The sequence below is a fragment of the Lagenorhynchus albirostris genome, chromosome 3, assembly GCF_949774975.1.
Source record: "Lagenorhynchus albirostris chromosome 3, mLagAlb1.1, whole genome shotgun sequence".
NCBI classification, from domain to species: domain Eukaryota; kingdom Metazoa; phylum Chordata; class Mammalia; order Artiodactyla; family Delphinidae; genus Lagenorhynchus; species Lagenorhynchus albirostris.
In genome coordinates, this window is record NC_083097.1 from 33,990,893 (window position 1) to 34,007,778 (window position 16,886).

General features: G+C 38.2%; 1 protein-coding gene across 1 annotated transcript in view; it reads right to left on the reverse strand.

Moving 5' to 3' along the window:
• C6 (complement C6) overlaps positions 1-9,874 on the reverse strand; it is an 84,654-nt gene extending 74,780 nt beyond the window's left edge. Inside the window, exons 1-4 of the mRNA XM_060146040.1 lie at positions 9,732-9,874; positions 8,098-8,254; positions 6,674-6,818; positions 2,094-2,235 (exon numbers count right to left, since the gene is read on the reverse strand). Coding sequence (XP_060002023.1) covers positions 2,094-2,235; positions 6,674-6,818; positions 8,098-8,254; positions 9,732-9,874 — 587 coding nt within the window. The remainder of the gene's footprint in view (positions 1-2,093; positions 2,236-6,673; positions 6,819-8,097; positions 8,255-9,731) is intronic.
• Positions 9,875-16,886: the final 7,012 nt, after the last annotated feature.

Below are 16,886 nucleotides of genomic sequence, written 5' to 3' on the forward strand. Positions count from 1 at the left end.
AGCAGGTTAGAGAGATTCCAGTAAGCAGCTCTCAAAACTCTCAATCCCTGGGGAGGCGAGGAGAGGACTGGCTGTCCCTGAGCCAGTAGGTTTTGCTCATTTCTGAGAACTCTTGGGACAACAGCTCTGGTTGGCAGGGGCCCACACGGTCCTTCTGCCAAAGTACACAGAGCATGTGGTCCTCCCCAGCTGTAACTCGAGAGTCTCGACCAACTGAACAAGAGGTGAGTTTGTAATGTCATACCTAATCAATCAGAACATTAGAAAATGTGATGATCAGTAGGAGTTTCTGGCTGAGTTTTTCTTCCAAAGAAAGGAAAAAAAGAAACCATTTCTGTACCCTGATAAGATGCTGTTGAAACATTCTCGATGAAATCAACTCTAATGAGGAGTTCTTAGGACAGAACCTCAAATCAGTTTGTAGTCATCCAACATACAGATGAGGGAACTACAGCCCAGAGATATTCAGTTACTTGGTCATGATCTAGTGAATTAATACAGAAGTAGGTCTAGAACACGGCTCCCCTTATTTCCAGACTAATGGCTGTTCCATTGTACTGCTGTCCTTGAGTTTGTTTCAATAGCTTCTAGTTTTTATTCTAATCAAATGAGGTTGTATTTGCAATTTCTGTTGTTTGTCTTTGGTGCCTCAAGGTTTCATTTTATGCAAGTCTGGCCATACAAGTAAAGACAAAAAAAACCCCACTACAAAGCAATAAAAGTTTGTAGTAAACGATTTGCTTTCTGGGCAAAAATTGAAAGAAGAATTCTTTACCATGAGAAAAGGAGAGTACAAGAGATTACTGGGTTTTCTTATGCTTCCAACTAGGGCTTAGCTCTTGTTTTCAATTTTTCTTGTATTTCCTCAAGTTTTCTCAGACACTGTCTCAGTCTAATGAATTTAGAATCCCTTGCCAAACCTCCAATGTCCTCATGACCTAAAAGAGGAACATTAGAATTTCTGAGCATTATTTAAAGATCAGGAGGAGGGTTGCGTGGCCCACCGAGGTTTCTTCCATTACGTTCTCATCTCTAAGGTGGATATTGTCCCAAATCAGAATGAAATGGTAGAAATAACCCAGGTCTTGGAGGCTGGGTTTGAATCCTGTTCCTCCATTTACTAGTTGTTAAACTTGGACAGGTTAGTTAATCTCTCTGAGGCTCCTTTTCCTGGTTTGTAAGTTGGGCAAGTAGAACCAGATGGTAATGCAGGTCTGACCTTCTGCCTTTAAACTGTACTGACCTACCCATACATCACATAGTCCATGTAAGAGGAAGTTTTGGATGCCCTCGCCATGTTCACATCTCCTCTTACTCCCCTACTTTTTCACATCATTGTTTTTTGATCACCCTATTTTTTCTGTGTTTGCCTGACTCCTTTCCTTCTGGCTCTGTCTCCACTATTGGCTCAGGGCTTCCCTCTCATGCTTGAAGAATGGTTTTGCTTCTTTAGTGTTTTCACTTTCAGTACACTCACAGGCGTACTTTTTGATACGCTTTTTCTCCATTGTCAGTAGGCGTTTTTGGCTGAGGTTTTCTTCCAGGGAATGGAGAAGAAGGAAACGATTTCTGCACATTGATAAGAAGATGCTGTTGAAGCACTCTCATTGAAATCAACTCTAATTAGGAAATTTTAGGACCTAACCTCAAATCAGTTTGTAGTCTTCCAACATACAGATGTGGAGACTGCACATTTCTGAGTGGGTCCTCACCCTTTCAAGATATAGTCCCGGGAATCCACCCTGGTACCTCCCAGCTTGGCTGGCCTCCCACCAGTTTCCCCTGATCCCCTCCAGAGCTGTCAGAAGGCTATATAAGAATTAAAACAAACTATGTTTATGAAGTACTCACAGCATTGTCCGCTATGAACTAAATATGAAAATGCTAAATTCTTTTGTTCCTTAGGAATGAGGATTATGGCCTGCGTGAGCTGCTTGAGTGTGGTAGCCTAGTGTCTGGGACAGGGCTGGTGAGAGGAGTAAGACATTCATGAGGAATGTAGACAATGGTGGGTCTCATTGCTTCATTGTTGCTTCCAACTCATTAGTTCTGAGATGGTCCTACTTCCCAAATGATAAAAAGATGATACATACCCAGTGCCCATCAGCTGTACACTAGGGATGGGATTATACTGCCGTGAGCATACTGATTTTTTTCTCCCACAATCCCTTTCATCTGAATTGTCTCCACAATCATTTTCTCCATTGCATTCCAACTTGCTCGCAATGCAGCGACCTAGTCAAGAAACAGCAACATTGACAACAAATGATCATTTAAGAAAGTATTTGCTGATTTGAAACATGAGTACTTTAAATTTCAAGGGAAGGTTGAAGGCAAGTTTTCATTATTTTTCATAAAAAATTAGGAAATATGGAAATGGAATGACAAACTGATGTTTTCCCTTATTTTTTAGGATTACAAGAGTCAGGATATAATTATTTAGTCACTGTTGAGCTCATTGTCTTAAATAAGGGAAATAATTCTAGAATCCCATTACCATTACAGTGAGCTTGCTGCAGAAATCATCTTCTGTAGGAGAAAATTAATAGGCTTAGAATTTTTTTTGATTCAGGATAACAGACTCAAGGTCACTGTTTTTTTCAAAAAAACTATAATTTCACACACACACGTCTACTGGTACACATAACAACGTGGCTGAATGTCTGAAATTTTATGTTGGGTGAAATAAGCCCGACACAGAAGAGTCACGCCGTTTGAATCCTTTATCTGATGTTCAACAACAAGGAGAGAGATTAACTGGAAAGAGGAAAGCAGGAACTTTTTGGGTTTATGGAGATTTTCTGTACCTTGATTGGGGATTGTTTTCATGGGTGTATATATTTGTCAAAATCAAATTGCACACTTACTATCAGTGTATTTTACTATACATAATTATTACATATTTTAATGTAGATATTCACTGTTTATGATTACTGTTAATAATTGTTTCACTGCATATAATTTACTATATCTAATTATTTTATTTGGACAAATTAAATGCCTAGGTACTACAGTATTAGGTAGCAGTTTGAGTGAATTTAGATAATAGTACCAACTCCATATACCCAGACAATTCCCTTCCTTTTTAAACTTGATGAATTTCATAAGGATCCTAGGAATTAGTATGTGCCTATATATTACTGAACTTGAAATGGTTTATGTACAATGACAGATAGCTCGCCTCCTGCCCCTCAGCCTCTTGCCTATAGTCAGGGATGCTGGCATCTGTACCATTACGTACAGGTCTCACTGACAATGATTAAATGTTTTACTCAGGAGTATCTGGTTACCTATTTTAAATTGTGATCAACATCTCACTACAGCTATGCATGACTATTTGGACTAACTGAAATGCTTGGGGAAATTGGGTATTCTATTGAATTAAATTTTTGTACTAATAGGGAGTTCCCCAGAAAGTACTTAGTTTTTTGGTTAATAACATTCAGGAAGAAGGTAGAATGTAATGAAAGTAATTAAGTCCTCCTTTGATTATTCAGAATCTTGTATCGAGACCATTATTATAGTTCTGAGCATCATAAACATACAAGACTGAAAATACAGAGGGAATTGAATTCCTGTCATTCCCAAGATATAACCTGAAAGACGCTCTGTTTTTAAAACAGCACATCTCTAGTTTTTCTGTTTGCTTTTCTTAGGGCAGAGCAGAATGGGTAATTTAGTATGCAATAGAGATGATTTTCCTAAAGAAAAAGAAAGGACAAATATGACAGTTTTTAAAAGTTTTGAACCTAGCACTCACAAATTTGAACAAAAACTAATTTTTGATACAGTTACATTAAAAAGTATCCCATTTTATCAGGTGGAGATAGGGGTACACATGTAAGGTACAGTTCTCATTGACCTAGGTTTGTGAGCAGGGTACCAGATATGTTAGGAATTCAATTATTCATTTGGTACTTCCAGGGATATTAGAGAGGATTTATTAGCAAGGGTAGGGATGAAAGCAAGAGGAATTCTCTTCGGTGATGTTTAGGAATGGGTGGCAGGAGTGATATAGGTCTGTGATGGGACACAGCTGAGAATGATTCCAGACCTTGGAAACGCAATGGAATAGGAAGCACAAGGGGAGAGAGATTGTAAGCCATAAATATACCCTATACCAAAGAAGGAATGGGAAAAATGAAGGGAAATTTGGATAGTACAGGATTTGTAGAAGTCAGCATGCTTTAGCCAGCACATGCATATATATACTTACACCTGGAACTATGTAGTCGTTTGAATGGTACATGATTTTCCTATTTACTTGAACTGATTTGTGTTACTACAATGGTATATTATTTTTATAACTAGTTGCAAATTCTCATCTTTATGCTTAAAGTTACAACTTTGAGAGAGGAGTTGGCATAGTGCATGGGGATTATCCTCATGGGTACTTCTCGAAGATCCATGTATACATTAAAGTAATATATTCAGTCTTGGGGGACTCTGAAGATGCAATCATGAAAGAGGAAAGGAAAGATAGACATTTTTTGATGTTGTTGTTAATTGAGCCAAACATCATTCTGAATATCCTGAGTCAGACAAATAATGGTCCATTCAACATTGTATTCCCTTTCAGAGTGGCATTAGTGGATGTTTCTAGGAGAGCACAGTGGTATACCATCTTCAGTGGAATATTTAACAACCAATAGGCCATGGTACAACTCAGTCAGAATGGATTCCAACCATATTTGTGCCAGGGATTAGCTGGTTAGTGGTTGGATCCTAGGAAGATCTAGAGATTCTTGGTCAAGGGATCTGGACAGTAGGGCAGAGGTCACTAAGAGACCTCAGGGTAGCAGCTGCTTACCCACCATTACAGATGTATTTCAACAGTTCAGTTTCTATCACTAGTTATGGACATATTGCTGATGAACTAGAGATCAGCTGTGCCTATACCACTAACTTTCCTGAACTCCCTCATTATGAATTGTTAGCTCATGGATGTATCTAAAGCCTTCTCAAACTTGTGTATATTTCTGGCCTAAACAAAGCTCTTTTGTAATAAATCTCATAGATTTATCATCTATTGAATAAAAGAGTTCTTCCTGGTAATCTGTTCTAAAAACTACCCTTCATGGTTCAAATAGTTGTGCTTCAGTTCTAAATTTTTATCTTAATATTCTGGTTTTAATGTTAAGGTCTGCATTCCCCTGAGCCATTGCCATCAAGATTTTTCTTATATTCCCTCTTTTGTCAATATGTGACATGACCTTATTTTTGTAGGCATAATGTCTATCTCCCGACCCATGTCCCACCCTCACATCTCAGGCTTGGGGGATGAGGTACAGAGGGAAAACCCTGACACCAGCATTCCTGCCTGACATTCAGAAAAGATTGGCAAAGCTGAAGGCAGCAAGCAAGGAGTAAGAAGAGAGAAACATTAGACCCAGGTCTGGGGTCAGTTTTCTATAGGAATTTGAAATCTGCTATTTAGTTCTAAATACTTTTCAGTGTATCTCAGAGTACACAGAAATGATGGGATTTTATTCATCTGAACTCTAATTTTAACTTTAAATTGACTATTTATATAAGAAATCAGTGAACTATGGCCCATGGATGAAAACTGACCTGCCACTTGCTCTTGTAAATAAAATTCTATTGGAACACAGCCATGCTCAATTGTTTATCTACTGTCTATGGCAGCTTTGATGCTAAGATGCCAGAGTTGAACAGCTGCTGCATAGACCGTCTGGCCAGCAAAGCCTAAAATATTTGGCATCTGGACCTTTCCTGAAAAAGTGTGTAGAAATCTCATCTAGACTGTTCAAAGTGTTGAGCTTTGGAGAGCCGTTAATTAGCAAGAGAATACATAGATTAAGTGGTATATTCAAAATTTGATTATAATCTAATGATACTTAAATTAAAAAATTTACAATTTTCTGAATGAGAATTGGACTTGAAGGGAACGTTGCCACCATTTAAATCATTTTCAACCTCCTCTTCTGACAATTACCTTTGGAGTCATTCAATGGACCACACCAGAAAATTTGTCACATCATCTCTAGTCATCCCCTTGACATACTATCTTAGCTTTAATATTCTTATCTTAATAAACTATATTAAAATTTTAAAACTCTGTCACCCTTTTTCAATTGCTTATTCTGATTCTAGATTTGTGCTTCTTAATAACCAATTTTTTTTTTTTTTTTTTTTTTTTTTTTTTGCGGTACGCGGGCCTCTCACTGCTGTGGCCTCTCCCGTTGCGGAGCACAGGCTCTGGACGCGCAGGCTCAGTGGCCATGGCTCACGGTCCCAGCCGCTCCGCGGCATGTGGGATCCTCCCGGACCGGGGCACGAACCCGTGTCCCCTGCATCGGCAGGCGGACTCTCAACCACTGCGCCACCAGGGAAGCCCTAGCCAATTTTTAAAAGTATCTGCCTCTTCCTCCGTTTCCTTCTCCTCATTCTCTTCTTACTGCTGCATCACAGTGTAGGAACCTGGGAGTTGTACTTGATGAGCAAATGAATCAAGTAAGTGGTCAAGATGATTATAGCTTGAAAGCTGTAATTTTACACATGAATAGCATGTAATTGGTAGCATAACACCCCTGTCCCCACAGGCTTAAAATATGGTGGGACTTCTCTATCATGACTTTCACTGGGAGTCAATTGGAATAAATTTATTTAGTCATTTTTAATGAAGACTGAACATTTTCCAAAAGTACATTACCACTGTCACAGCGGAACTTATTCTTGCAGTCAACCTCTTCAATTTTGCAGAGCTTAGAAGGGATGCATGGTTGAAAGGTCATGAGGGGCTCAGTACATGGTTGTCCTCCAAACTGACTGGGGCGCAAGATGGACCTAACTTTAAACTGAAAGAAAAGGAGAGAAAGGTGAGTAACTGAGGCTGGGTCAAAGCCAAAAACTATCTAAGAAAACTGGGCTTCTCAATCACAGTAGTGATTTTTCCTATAGTGGCGTTTGCTGAATTAAATAATGACTTTTTCCAGTTCTGTTATTGTGTGTCCTTAGGGAAGTCAATACTTTTTGGGTCTCACTTTTCCAACCTGTAAAATGAGGAACTGGGACAAAAGATTTCTTAAGATTTCTAACTCTGAAATCATATGATTCTAAATTGAATAGAAATCAAATGCACACATATTTACTGAGCGTGTCCTGAGTGCAGTAAATCTTCCAGGTAATAACAGTAGCTCTTTTATTCCTCAAAGATAGTGTGACGTGATAAATGTGAAAGGATTTGGGGGCTCTTTTGCATGAGGAAGTCACCATGGAAACCAGGGCTGACACATTCTCCACACTTTAGAAGATTTTAAACAGGCAGTAGTAAAACAAAGAGTCAGAGAGGGAAAGAAATAGGACAGGATTAAAAAGTACTGACTTTGAAGTCAGAAAAATCCAAGTTCGAAATGTAGTCTTCTATTCATTAGTGGTGTATTCTTGGGCAAATTACTTAACCCCTAATGAGCTGTCACTTCCTCATCTATAAAATGGGTAGAAAAACAATGTGATGTGAAGTTTGAATAAGGTGATGTATGTAAAGGGCGTAGAACAATTTCTCTCAGAGAGCGGGTGCTCCAATAATGAGTTCTGTCTACTTCCCTAATGTCTGAATGCTTAGCCCCTGACCTGACTGGGGTTCACATGGGCCAGTGTCCTTACAGGAATGAGCTTGAGATGGGTAAATATTGCAGCTGGGAACAATAAACAAATAGAGGGACTTTCCCATGGGGAGAGGGATGTTAGAGGAAAGGCAAGGAGTCATTTTAATTAATGCCCCTCATTTCTGTCTGATTTTAAACCTTGGACTGAAATCCCCATTTTTTAGCACTTGTTTTTGCTTTGTGAGCTCTCAGAGGGCACAGGCAGTGGAATTCAGAGCTGGGCGAGTGCAATACCAATTCTGGGGGGTAGAACATTGTTTTTGGTGTTCACATGACAATAAACCATGCAAAATGAATCCTCCTTCCCCCCCAACATGTTGCTAAATGGAATTTTCCTTCAGTGGAAGCTGGGACAGTTCATTTTCAAATATTGAAGAAATTCAGCATTTCTATGACTGTTGAGTCTGTCAGGGAATTCGAGAATTTTACCGTGATTCCGACTTCCTGAATACACCCACATATCACCTACCTGTTTTTCAACACAAGGGTCACAGTCTGACCACGGTCCATAATCTCCCAGGAGGCAATTGATCGGACAAGTTTGCCAGTTACATTCTCTGGTCTCCTGCTTGGTGCAAAGCTGGTCGCAAAAGTTTTCCAGATAGTACTGATCCACAACGATGTATCTGTAACAGTGAGGAAAAAGCTGCTTAGAATGAGTGTATTCATTGTGGCTGCAACTCCATAAGAAAAAGATCATTGACTCAATTACAGTGAATACAAGGAAAGAGGGTTTTCCTGGAAAATCAGGCAGTGTGGCATATGTGCAATTCTTACCACTTACTGGAACTCAGCACTGGGTCCATAATTTGTTGGGCCCTGTGCAAAATGGAAACGGGGGGTGCCTCACGTTCAAAGCTTATTAAGAATTTCAAGAAAATGACTGCAGAGCATTAAGCCAAGCACAGAGCCCTTCTCAGTGTGCGGTCCTGTGCGACTGCACAGGTCACACGTCCATGAAGCTGGCCCTGACTGAATTCCTGGAAGGGACTGAAAGGGAAAGAAAAGGAAGAAGAAAGTTTCTGCAAATTGCTTAAAAGATGACAACACAGGGTGATAAATACAATGATTGTGATAGAGCCAGAGTGCCGTGGGCCCAAAGAGTAAGGGAGAAAGTGACATGAGAGATACATTTTGAAAAATTCATGTGAATTTCCCAGGCAAGAAAGGGAAGGGCATTCAGAAGGAAGATCATGTGCAAAGATTAGAGGTGGAGAGTATGACACGTCTGTGAAGGGACTTGTGGGACGGACTTGAGAAGTGCATAATTGAGAGGGATGGAATATATTGTGGTACTTTATTTGGTAGGCAGTAGAGAGCTACTGAGGGACTCTTGAGTAGAGAAGTATTAGAAACAAATCTGTTCTTACATCCTTCGTGGATGGTTTATTGGGGCAGTCAGTTGGTGATTTAATGACACTCACACTACATATGTAAAAATAGTTTTCTAACATAGATCTCAAAAAAGTGCTATAACAGTTAAAACACATTAAATATATGCCTTTCTCCTCCAAGTCATGTGTGCATCTTCATGGACTAGAAATATCTAACAGATTTAAAGAAACTGTGGGGGATGAGTAGTCTGAATTGATGAAAAGGCTGAATTATTAAATGTTATCAAGTAAACACAGTTTCTTGCCTGCTGGTCCATGACAACAATCAAGCTAATAGGTAGCAGTGCTGATCAATTGAGGTCCTGTTAGACTCAGTTGAATGAGTAGAAAATTCTCTATAATTAACTCTCTAACTGTAGGCAAGCAGAGTTATGTGCTGATTGGAAAAAAGCCTGAGTAGTGATTCTAAGTAAGTTAGTCAACTGAAAATATTGCACAGATTCTTAATTAAATTTCTTTGAAACACCTCAATTTTCGTGGAGAACAAAAGTAGACTCCATTTCAACCTTATGTGGAAAAGACCTCAAATTCCATCCAAATTCATGAATTCTTTTCAGAATTAAAAAAAAAAATTGTGGGTTATAGTCTGCAAAAGTTATACTTTTAGATATATTTTTTTCCCATCACTTAGTGTGGCACTTTTGATTTTGCTAACCCTGTCCTTGAGGTTTCACAGCGCACAAAGAAAAGCTACAAAGTCCACACCCACCTCTGTCTGGTCTGGGTTCCAGAATTGCAGGTTTTTGAGCAGCTGGACCACTGAGTCCATGGGTAATGATCACAGAAACAGGCTTGGCCCTTGTCAATCAGAGCACTCAGCAGGATGAAATATAAGATGGAGTGTCTGGCCATGCCTGGAGAGCCTCCAGACCCTGAAAAGAAATGATATAAAACATACCAAACATCTGTGAGGTAAAACTTTATAGGTCATTCTCAGTTACAACCTCAAATATGATCTTAGAGAACATCTTGCCTTCCTTAAGGCAAAGTAACACCTGTAAATTCACATGCTTATGAGTATAAATGTTATTTCTAAAGATTTTTAGGGTGGACATTCCCATAGTTACAAACCCCAGTACTAGTAAGTTTCTCTGAACTGTCAGTGATAGGCTACAAGACAAACTATGTAGTATATATTTGTATCTCATTTCATTCCTAAATGGAAATTTTTATGTAGTCTTATACTTTTCCAAATAACTGCTTATTGTGTGTGGACAGTGCCCTCAAGTACCACCTAGTACTACCTTTCAGTTTTTCATACTTTTCTGGGCCTGGGGAAGGACTTTGGAACCCTTCTTTTTGAAGCTCTATTTACTTTTCTGGCACCTTGGAAGCTTGTTAAAGAGAGTTCACTGTCCAACTATCTCTAGTTTTAGAGTCATAGAAGTTAGAGCTGGAACGGATCTTTGAAACCTTCAGATTAAACTCCCTCATTTTATGGATGATGAGACGGAGGCTTAAGCAGGAACAGTAAGGTTGAGACTACATGACAAGTAACAGCCCAAGACTCCTCATTCTTGGATGAGATGCATTCCTTCATTGAATTTCTAATAACGCTAACTAGTGTTCCTGGAGCATCTAGATGCTTGGAACTCCACTACCCAGAACACAAGAGGGTTTATTCAGATGTGGCTGAATGCCAGAGAAAACTTGGACCAGTGGTTCCTCATGTGCTGTGGAGCCTTGAGGATCTGTGTGTTATTGGATGGAAATTGCAAAACCGTTATCTGCCCTCCCAATATTGCCATTTTGATTTTTGTATCTCTAACAAAACACACAACATGGTTAAATATGTACAGAAAATGCTGCTGTAATTAGTATAGTAACTTCCATTTAAAGAAATATTAATAGAACGCCATTCACCTAATTTCTCTGTGTCTCAGTTTTATTATCCATAAAATAGGGATAATACTTTTACCTTCTTCATAAGACTTTTGTTAGGATTCAGTAAGAAGAAAATTCATGTAAAGTGCTTAGAACAATCCTTGGTATAGAATCATCACTCAATAAATATTAGTTTTTCAAAAGAGTAGTAACACTTGAGTGTTTCAAAGTTAATTGTGGCTATCGGTCATGAATTTTTCAAAATAATGGGCTCCTCAAATTACAGCAAGAATCTTGTGAAAATTGAAAATATGTTTTGATGTTAAATAAGACTATTCATGTTTAACATGATTTAGAAATACGGCTTTAGTTACTTTTCAGCTTACAAATAAAATCAGATCCCTGACCATCTTTTTTGAAATTACAATTTCCCACCAGTGTTTCCTATCCTCCTTCACTGCTTTATTTTTCTCTGTTATTCATACCTTCCTAATATATAAAGTACTATGTAATTTAAATAAATATCTCCTCTTTCCTTTCTCCTTCTTCACTAAAATATGAACACCATGACAGTTGATCTTTTTTGTCTGTTTTGTTCATTTCAGCATTTAGAAGAATGAGAGCAAGCATACCACGCAATGAATAAATGTTGTAGAATTGAGTCTAGGAAACAGTTTAGAAACGGGTTTTGATGAAATCTGAATAATGTAATTTAAGTCCATAATTACAGCCACTTCTGTAATATTATTCTCAAAATTTCTGCCAGAGTAAGTATATTTCATAGACTAGAAATGAACTTGTCTGTTCAGTTGTCACCCATTGTTTCAGCAAGAGTGATAGTTTGTAGCATAACTGGTTTATTTCTAGTTTGTTGTAATAGTTGATTTGCAATAAAAAACTAGATCTCTTGAGATTCAAATTTATTTTTAGAACACCATAATATATTAAGTTAGTCTGCCTCTTATTTATTTGATAATATTTATTGTGTTCTAAAATATATAGAAATGCATGAAGAAGAAAATTAAGATGATTTATTATATAACCAGAAAAATTCTGCTGACATTTAAAAAATACATATAATATATGCCTGCATTTGAAAAGTTTAAAAAGAACAGAAAGAAAAATGTAACACCTGAGGTCTGTTCTACCTATAGCCAGAACCTCTTCCTACACATAATCACTTTTCTCTTTTTATAGGTAGAAAATGGAGGGAAAATTCTTCCACACATTCCCTTACACATATACATGTATGCATGTTCTTTAAATATATACACAAAAAAGAAGTATGATGTATATTACTTTGTACTTTGTTTTTCACTTCACAGTATACTTTAAAGATATTTCCATATTAATAGATGTATATCTACTTCAATTTTTCCCTTAACATTCTTTTTTTTTTTTTTTTTTTTTTTTTGCGGTACGCGGGCCGTTCACTGTTGTGGCCTCTCCCCTTGCATAGCACAGGCTCCGGACGCGCAGGCTCAGCGGCCATGGCTCACGGGCCCAGGCGCTCCGCGGCATGTGGAATCTTCCCGGACCAGGGCACAAACCTGTGTCCCCTGCATCGGCAGGCGGACTCTCAACCACTGCGCCACCAGGGAAGCCCCCTAGCATTCTTTTTTTAAAAATTTTATTTATTTATTTATTTGGCTGCATTGGGTCTTTGTTGCTGCACTTGGGCTTTCTCTAGTTGCGGCGAACAGGGGCTACTCTTTGTTTCAGTGCATGGTCTTCCCATTGCGGTGGCTTCTCTTGTTGCAGAGCATGGGCTCTAGGCATGTGGGCTTCAATAGTTGCTGCCTGTGAGCCCTAGAGTGCATGGGCTTCAGTAGTTGCGGTGTGTGCGCTCAGTAGTTGTGGCACATGGGCTCAGTAGTGGTGGCTCACAGGCTCTAGAGCACAGGCTCAGTAGTTGTGGTGCAGGGGCTTAGTTGCTCCATGGCATGTGGTAATCTTCCGGGACCAGGGATTGAACCCGTGTACTGTGCATTGGCAGGCATATTCTTTTTTTTTTTAGATGTTGGGGGTAGGAGTTTATTAATTAATCAATTTATTTTTGCTGTGTTTGGTCTTCGTTTCTGTGCAAGGGCTTTCTCTAGTTGTGGCAAGCGGGGGCCACTCTTCATCGCGGTGCATGGGCCTCTCACTATCGCGGCCTCTCTTGTTGCGGAGCATAGGCTCCAGACACACAGGCTCAGTAGTTGTGGCTCACGGGCCTAGTTGCTCCACGGCATGTGGGATCCTCCCAGACCAGGGCTCGAACCCATGTCCCCGGTATTAGCAGGCAGATTCTCAACCACTGCGCCACCAGGGAAGCCCTGGCAGGCATATTCTTAACCACTGTGCCACCAGGGAAGTCCTATCTACTTCATTATTATTATTATTATTTTTTGCGATATGCAGGCCTCTCACTGTTGTGGCCTCTCCTGTTGCGGAGCACAGGCTCCGGACGCGCAGGCCCAGCGGCCATGGCTCACGGGCCCAGCTTGCTCTGCGGCATGTGGGATCTTCCCGGACCGGGGCATGAACCCGTGTCCCCTACATCGGCAGGCGGACTCTCAACCACTGTGCCACCAGGGAAGCGCTACTTCATTATTTTTAATGACTGCATAGTTTAATACTGTATAGATGTATTATACTGAACTTAACCATTATTCTAACTGTAGACTTTTAGTATACATACATAATGCAATAAACATCTTTATATTTTAGCATACTTTTGTAGTATATCCATGGGACCAACAAATATTCCTAGCAGTAGAATGGCTCAGTCAAATGATATAAATTTTTAAATGTTGATAGATTTTGCCAAATTGCCCTACTGAAATATGGCTCCCTCAAAAGTCTCAGAGGATGAGTTAAAATTATATTTTAATGTGTTTACTTTATGTTTTTTTATTTGGATGAAAGGATACTTCAGTTAAAAAAATGAGTCTCCTCATTTTATAAATCTTCATTCAAGCCAAGAGTTTGAGATCAGATATAAGAATTGTTTCCCCACAAAAAAAATTTTTTCTCCAATATGCTCAGAAGTTAGAGCATTTCTTCATAATAAATCAGTAAGCATTTAAAATTTTTTTAAATTTTTAATTGAAGTATAGTTGAACTACAATGTTGTGTTAGTGTCTGGCATACAGCAAAGTGATTCAGTTATACATACATAACTGAAAAAAATATATATATATTTACTCTTTTTCAGATTCTTTTCCATTATGGTTTATTACAGGATATTGAGTATAGTTGCCTGGGCTATACAGTATGACCTTGTTGTTTATCTACTTTATATATAGTAGTTTGTATCTGCTAATCCCAATTTCTTAATTTATCCCTCACCTACCCTTTTTCCCCTTGGGTAACCATAAGTTTGTTTTCTATGTCTGTAAGTTTGTTTTTGTTTTGTAAATAAGTTCATTTGTATCATATTTTAGATTCCACATATAAGTGATATCATAGGGTATTTGTCTTTCTCTTTCTGACTTACTTCACTTAGTATGAAAGTCAGTAAGCATTTTTAAACTGTCTTACAAGCTCAGAGAAAACTGCTAGAATAAAAGCAACTAAATCCCCTGACATATGGCTGAATATACCCTTCAATTTAAAATGGAATTGACACACATTTGAGTATCCATTGAGTGAGATAAAAAGAAATAGAATTCATTATCATTGTCTGGGGAGGGTAGAGAGAAACTGAAGATGCTTCCCATGATTTTTATCCAAGCTTTTTTATCCAACTTATAGATAAGCTGCTACGGCCCTAAGCTATTTCAATCATAAAAAAGAGAGGCTCCTGTAAAGACCACTGCACTTGCCTGCCAATTTTATTTCACTGGTATGTAACTCACCTTTTCTGCTTTTCTTCAGCAGCACAGAACCATAGACTTTGGGACAAGAGTGTCCAGAAATTAGGCTGTGATCAGACCAAATACATAGTATGAGTCCTATACCCTATACATCAGACCCAAGTTGAGATTGGTTTTCAACTGTCTTCAGGGCCCTTGGGAGCTGAGGCTCCTAAACAATGTGAAGTTTCCCTCTTAATCACTAGACAGACCACCACCCCATCCCCCCACCCCCAAATTGGGATCTTCTCATATAGAAACTGCTTCAGCAAGGAAACGTAAAAAAGGGGTTTTTGTTCTTGTTTGTTTTTCTTATTAAATTTTGAACAGATAGATATTTTCCAGAATAATTCAATTGTAGAGAAAACAAATTCTTAAAGTATTTTTTGGAATCAGCATGTAAACAATAGGTAGAAGTTGAATTACAAGAGAGCACCAGTTCTCAATTCTCAGCAGATGCTATCTGTTTTAACTTCCAAAAGCTTGAAAAATATAGGTGGATTTTATTCCAATTATAATCAAAAACTGCAAGAACAGAACTCATGTAAAATATTCTGATCTCTTCTTTGGCTATAGTATTCTGAGACAATTTGGAAAATGCTAAAATGAAGATGGTAATGCCAAAGCTTCTTATTTGAGGAGATGCTAATAAAAGAGCTAATTAGTAGGTTCTCTTTTTATAACATTTTATTGTTATAAGGAAAAATTGTTTTATGTTAAAATGATAATTTTCATTCAAATAAAGAGAATTATTTCTCTTTTTTTTTATTAGCATAGCCCAGCATCTAATATCAAATGCTTCCTTATTTATTAATTTTCAACATCTCTAGGCATTTTGGAGATATCCAAAATTTCATGCAGGCATTATACCCATTACCATACAATTTTCTTATAAACATGGAACAAAAAGAACGTTCAGTGAATAGAGGAAGATAGTTATGAAAAATCTTCCACTGCAGTAACATAGTAGAAGAGCAGCAGTCTGCAGTTTTCTCATAATTGTCATCCCCTCTTGAACTCTAAAAATTAGTGATCCCATTGAACCATTGAAGATGGCTTTTGTGAGCACTTGGGGAATTCTAGCACAGGATGAAATCCATTTTATTCTGACCTGTCACCTTCCCACGTCCTTGACTTACATGAATGATTTGTCCCTAAGGCAGTTCAGCACATCTTACCCGACAGGTTCAGAGGATGCTCTAGTTTGCCCCCAACCGCAGGTTCTTCCTTTCCATCTTCTTGTAAATGTCTTGAATCTCTTATTTCTTATTTTTTCCTTCCACACATGCCCTGGAAGCTCAAGAAATTATATTTACCACTGCCAGGGCAGGCTGGGGCGTTCTGGCACATGACTAGTCTTTGGCTAAACGGTATGTTTGTTTTACTTTTAACTGTAGATTAGCTCATAGAAAAACTTGATTTCACCAAGGCAGCTCTCTGGAAGGACACTTCTTTAAGAAATACAAATATTTTGGTTCTTTTGAGAATTAAGCAAAATCGTTACATCTTATATTAAAAGAAAGACAAATGGCTGTAAGCTCTTATGTTTTTTCATGCATGAAAGGGTAAGTTTGTTAGAAACATGATATATGATTTTGAAATATTAAGAATACAAAGGAGATCATTATGTCACTCACCTTAAACAGAGTTTGTGGTATCCAGGGAACTAATCTGCAATGGCTAAGGAAACAATAGGTACTCACAGTGAAAAGGGTTTATAAGACAATCCAAACAAGTCTTTTTTCCCCATTGCTAACTAACACAAGGTCATGTCCCAGAGATCTAACAACACCTAGAGTGCTGTTAAAATAAACATTCCCTAGAAACTCTGGACTTTGCAAATGATCACTTAAATCAGCAGTAACCCTGCAACTCTTCAGAGTGAGATATTGCACAGGGTCCTGATTTTTCAATGATTTTCCCATTCAAGTAATATTGTAATGGGTATTGCTACTGAAAAGTTTCTGGCTTCATTTCGAAGAACTTTTAGAATAAATTGTTTAAAATTGCCTTCCCCCTTTAGGAATGTGTCCATTTAATTTAAAAAATATAGATTTTTTTCTAATTATATAATATTTATTGAGAAAGATTTAGAACGTGTGGAAAAGTATGAAGAGGAAAAGTAAAATCATTTTTTATAAACAAACAAAACCACTATTGATATTTGGAGTAAATACTTCCAGTCATATAATATGTATGTG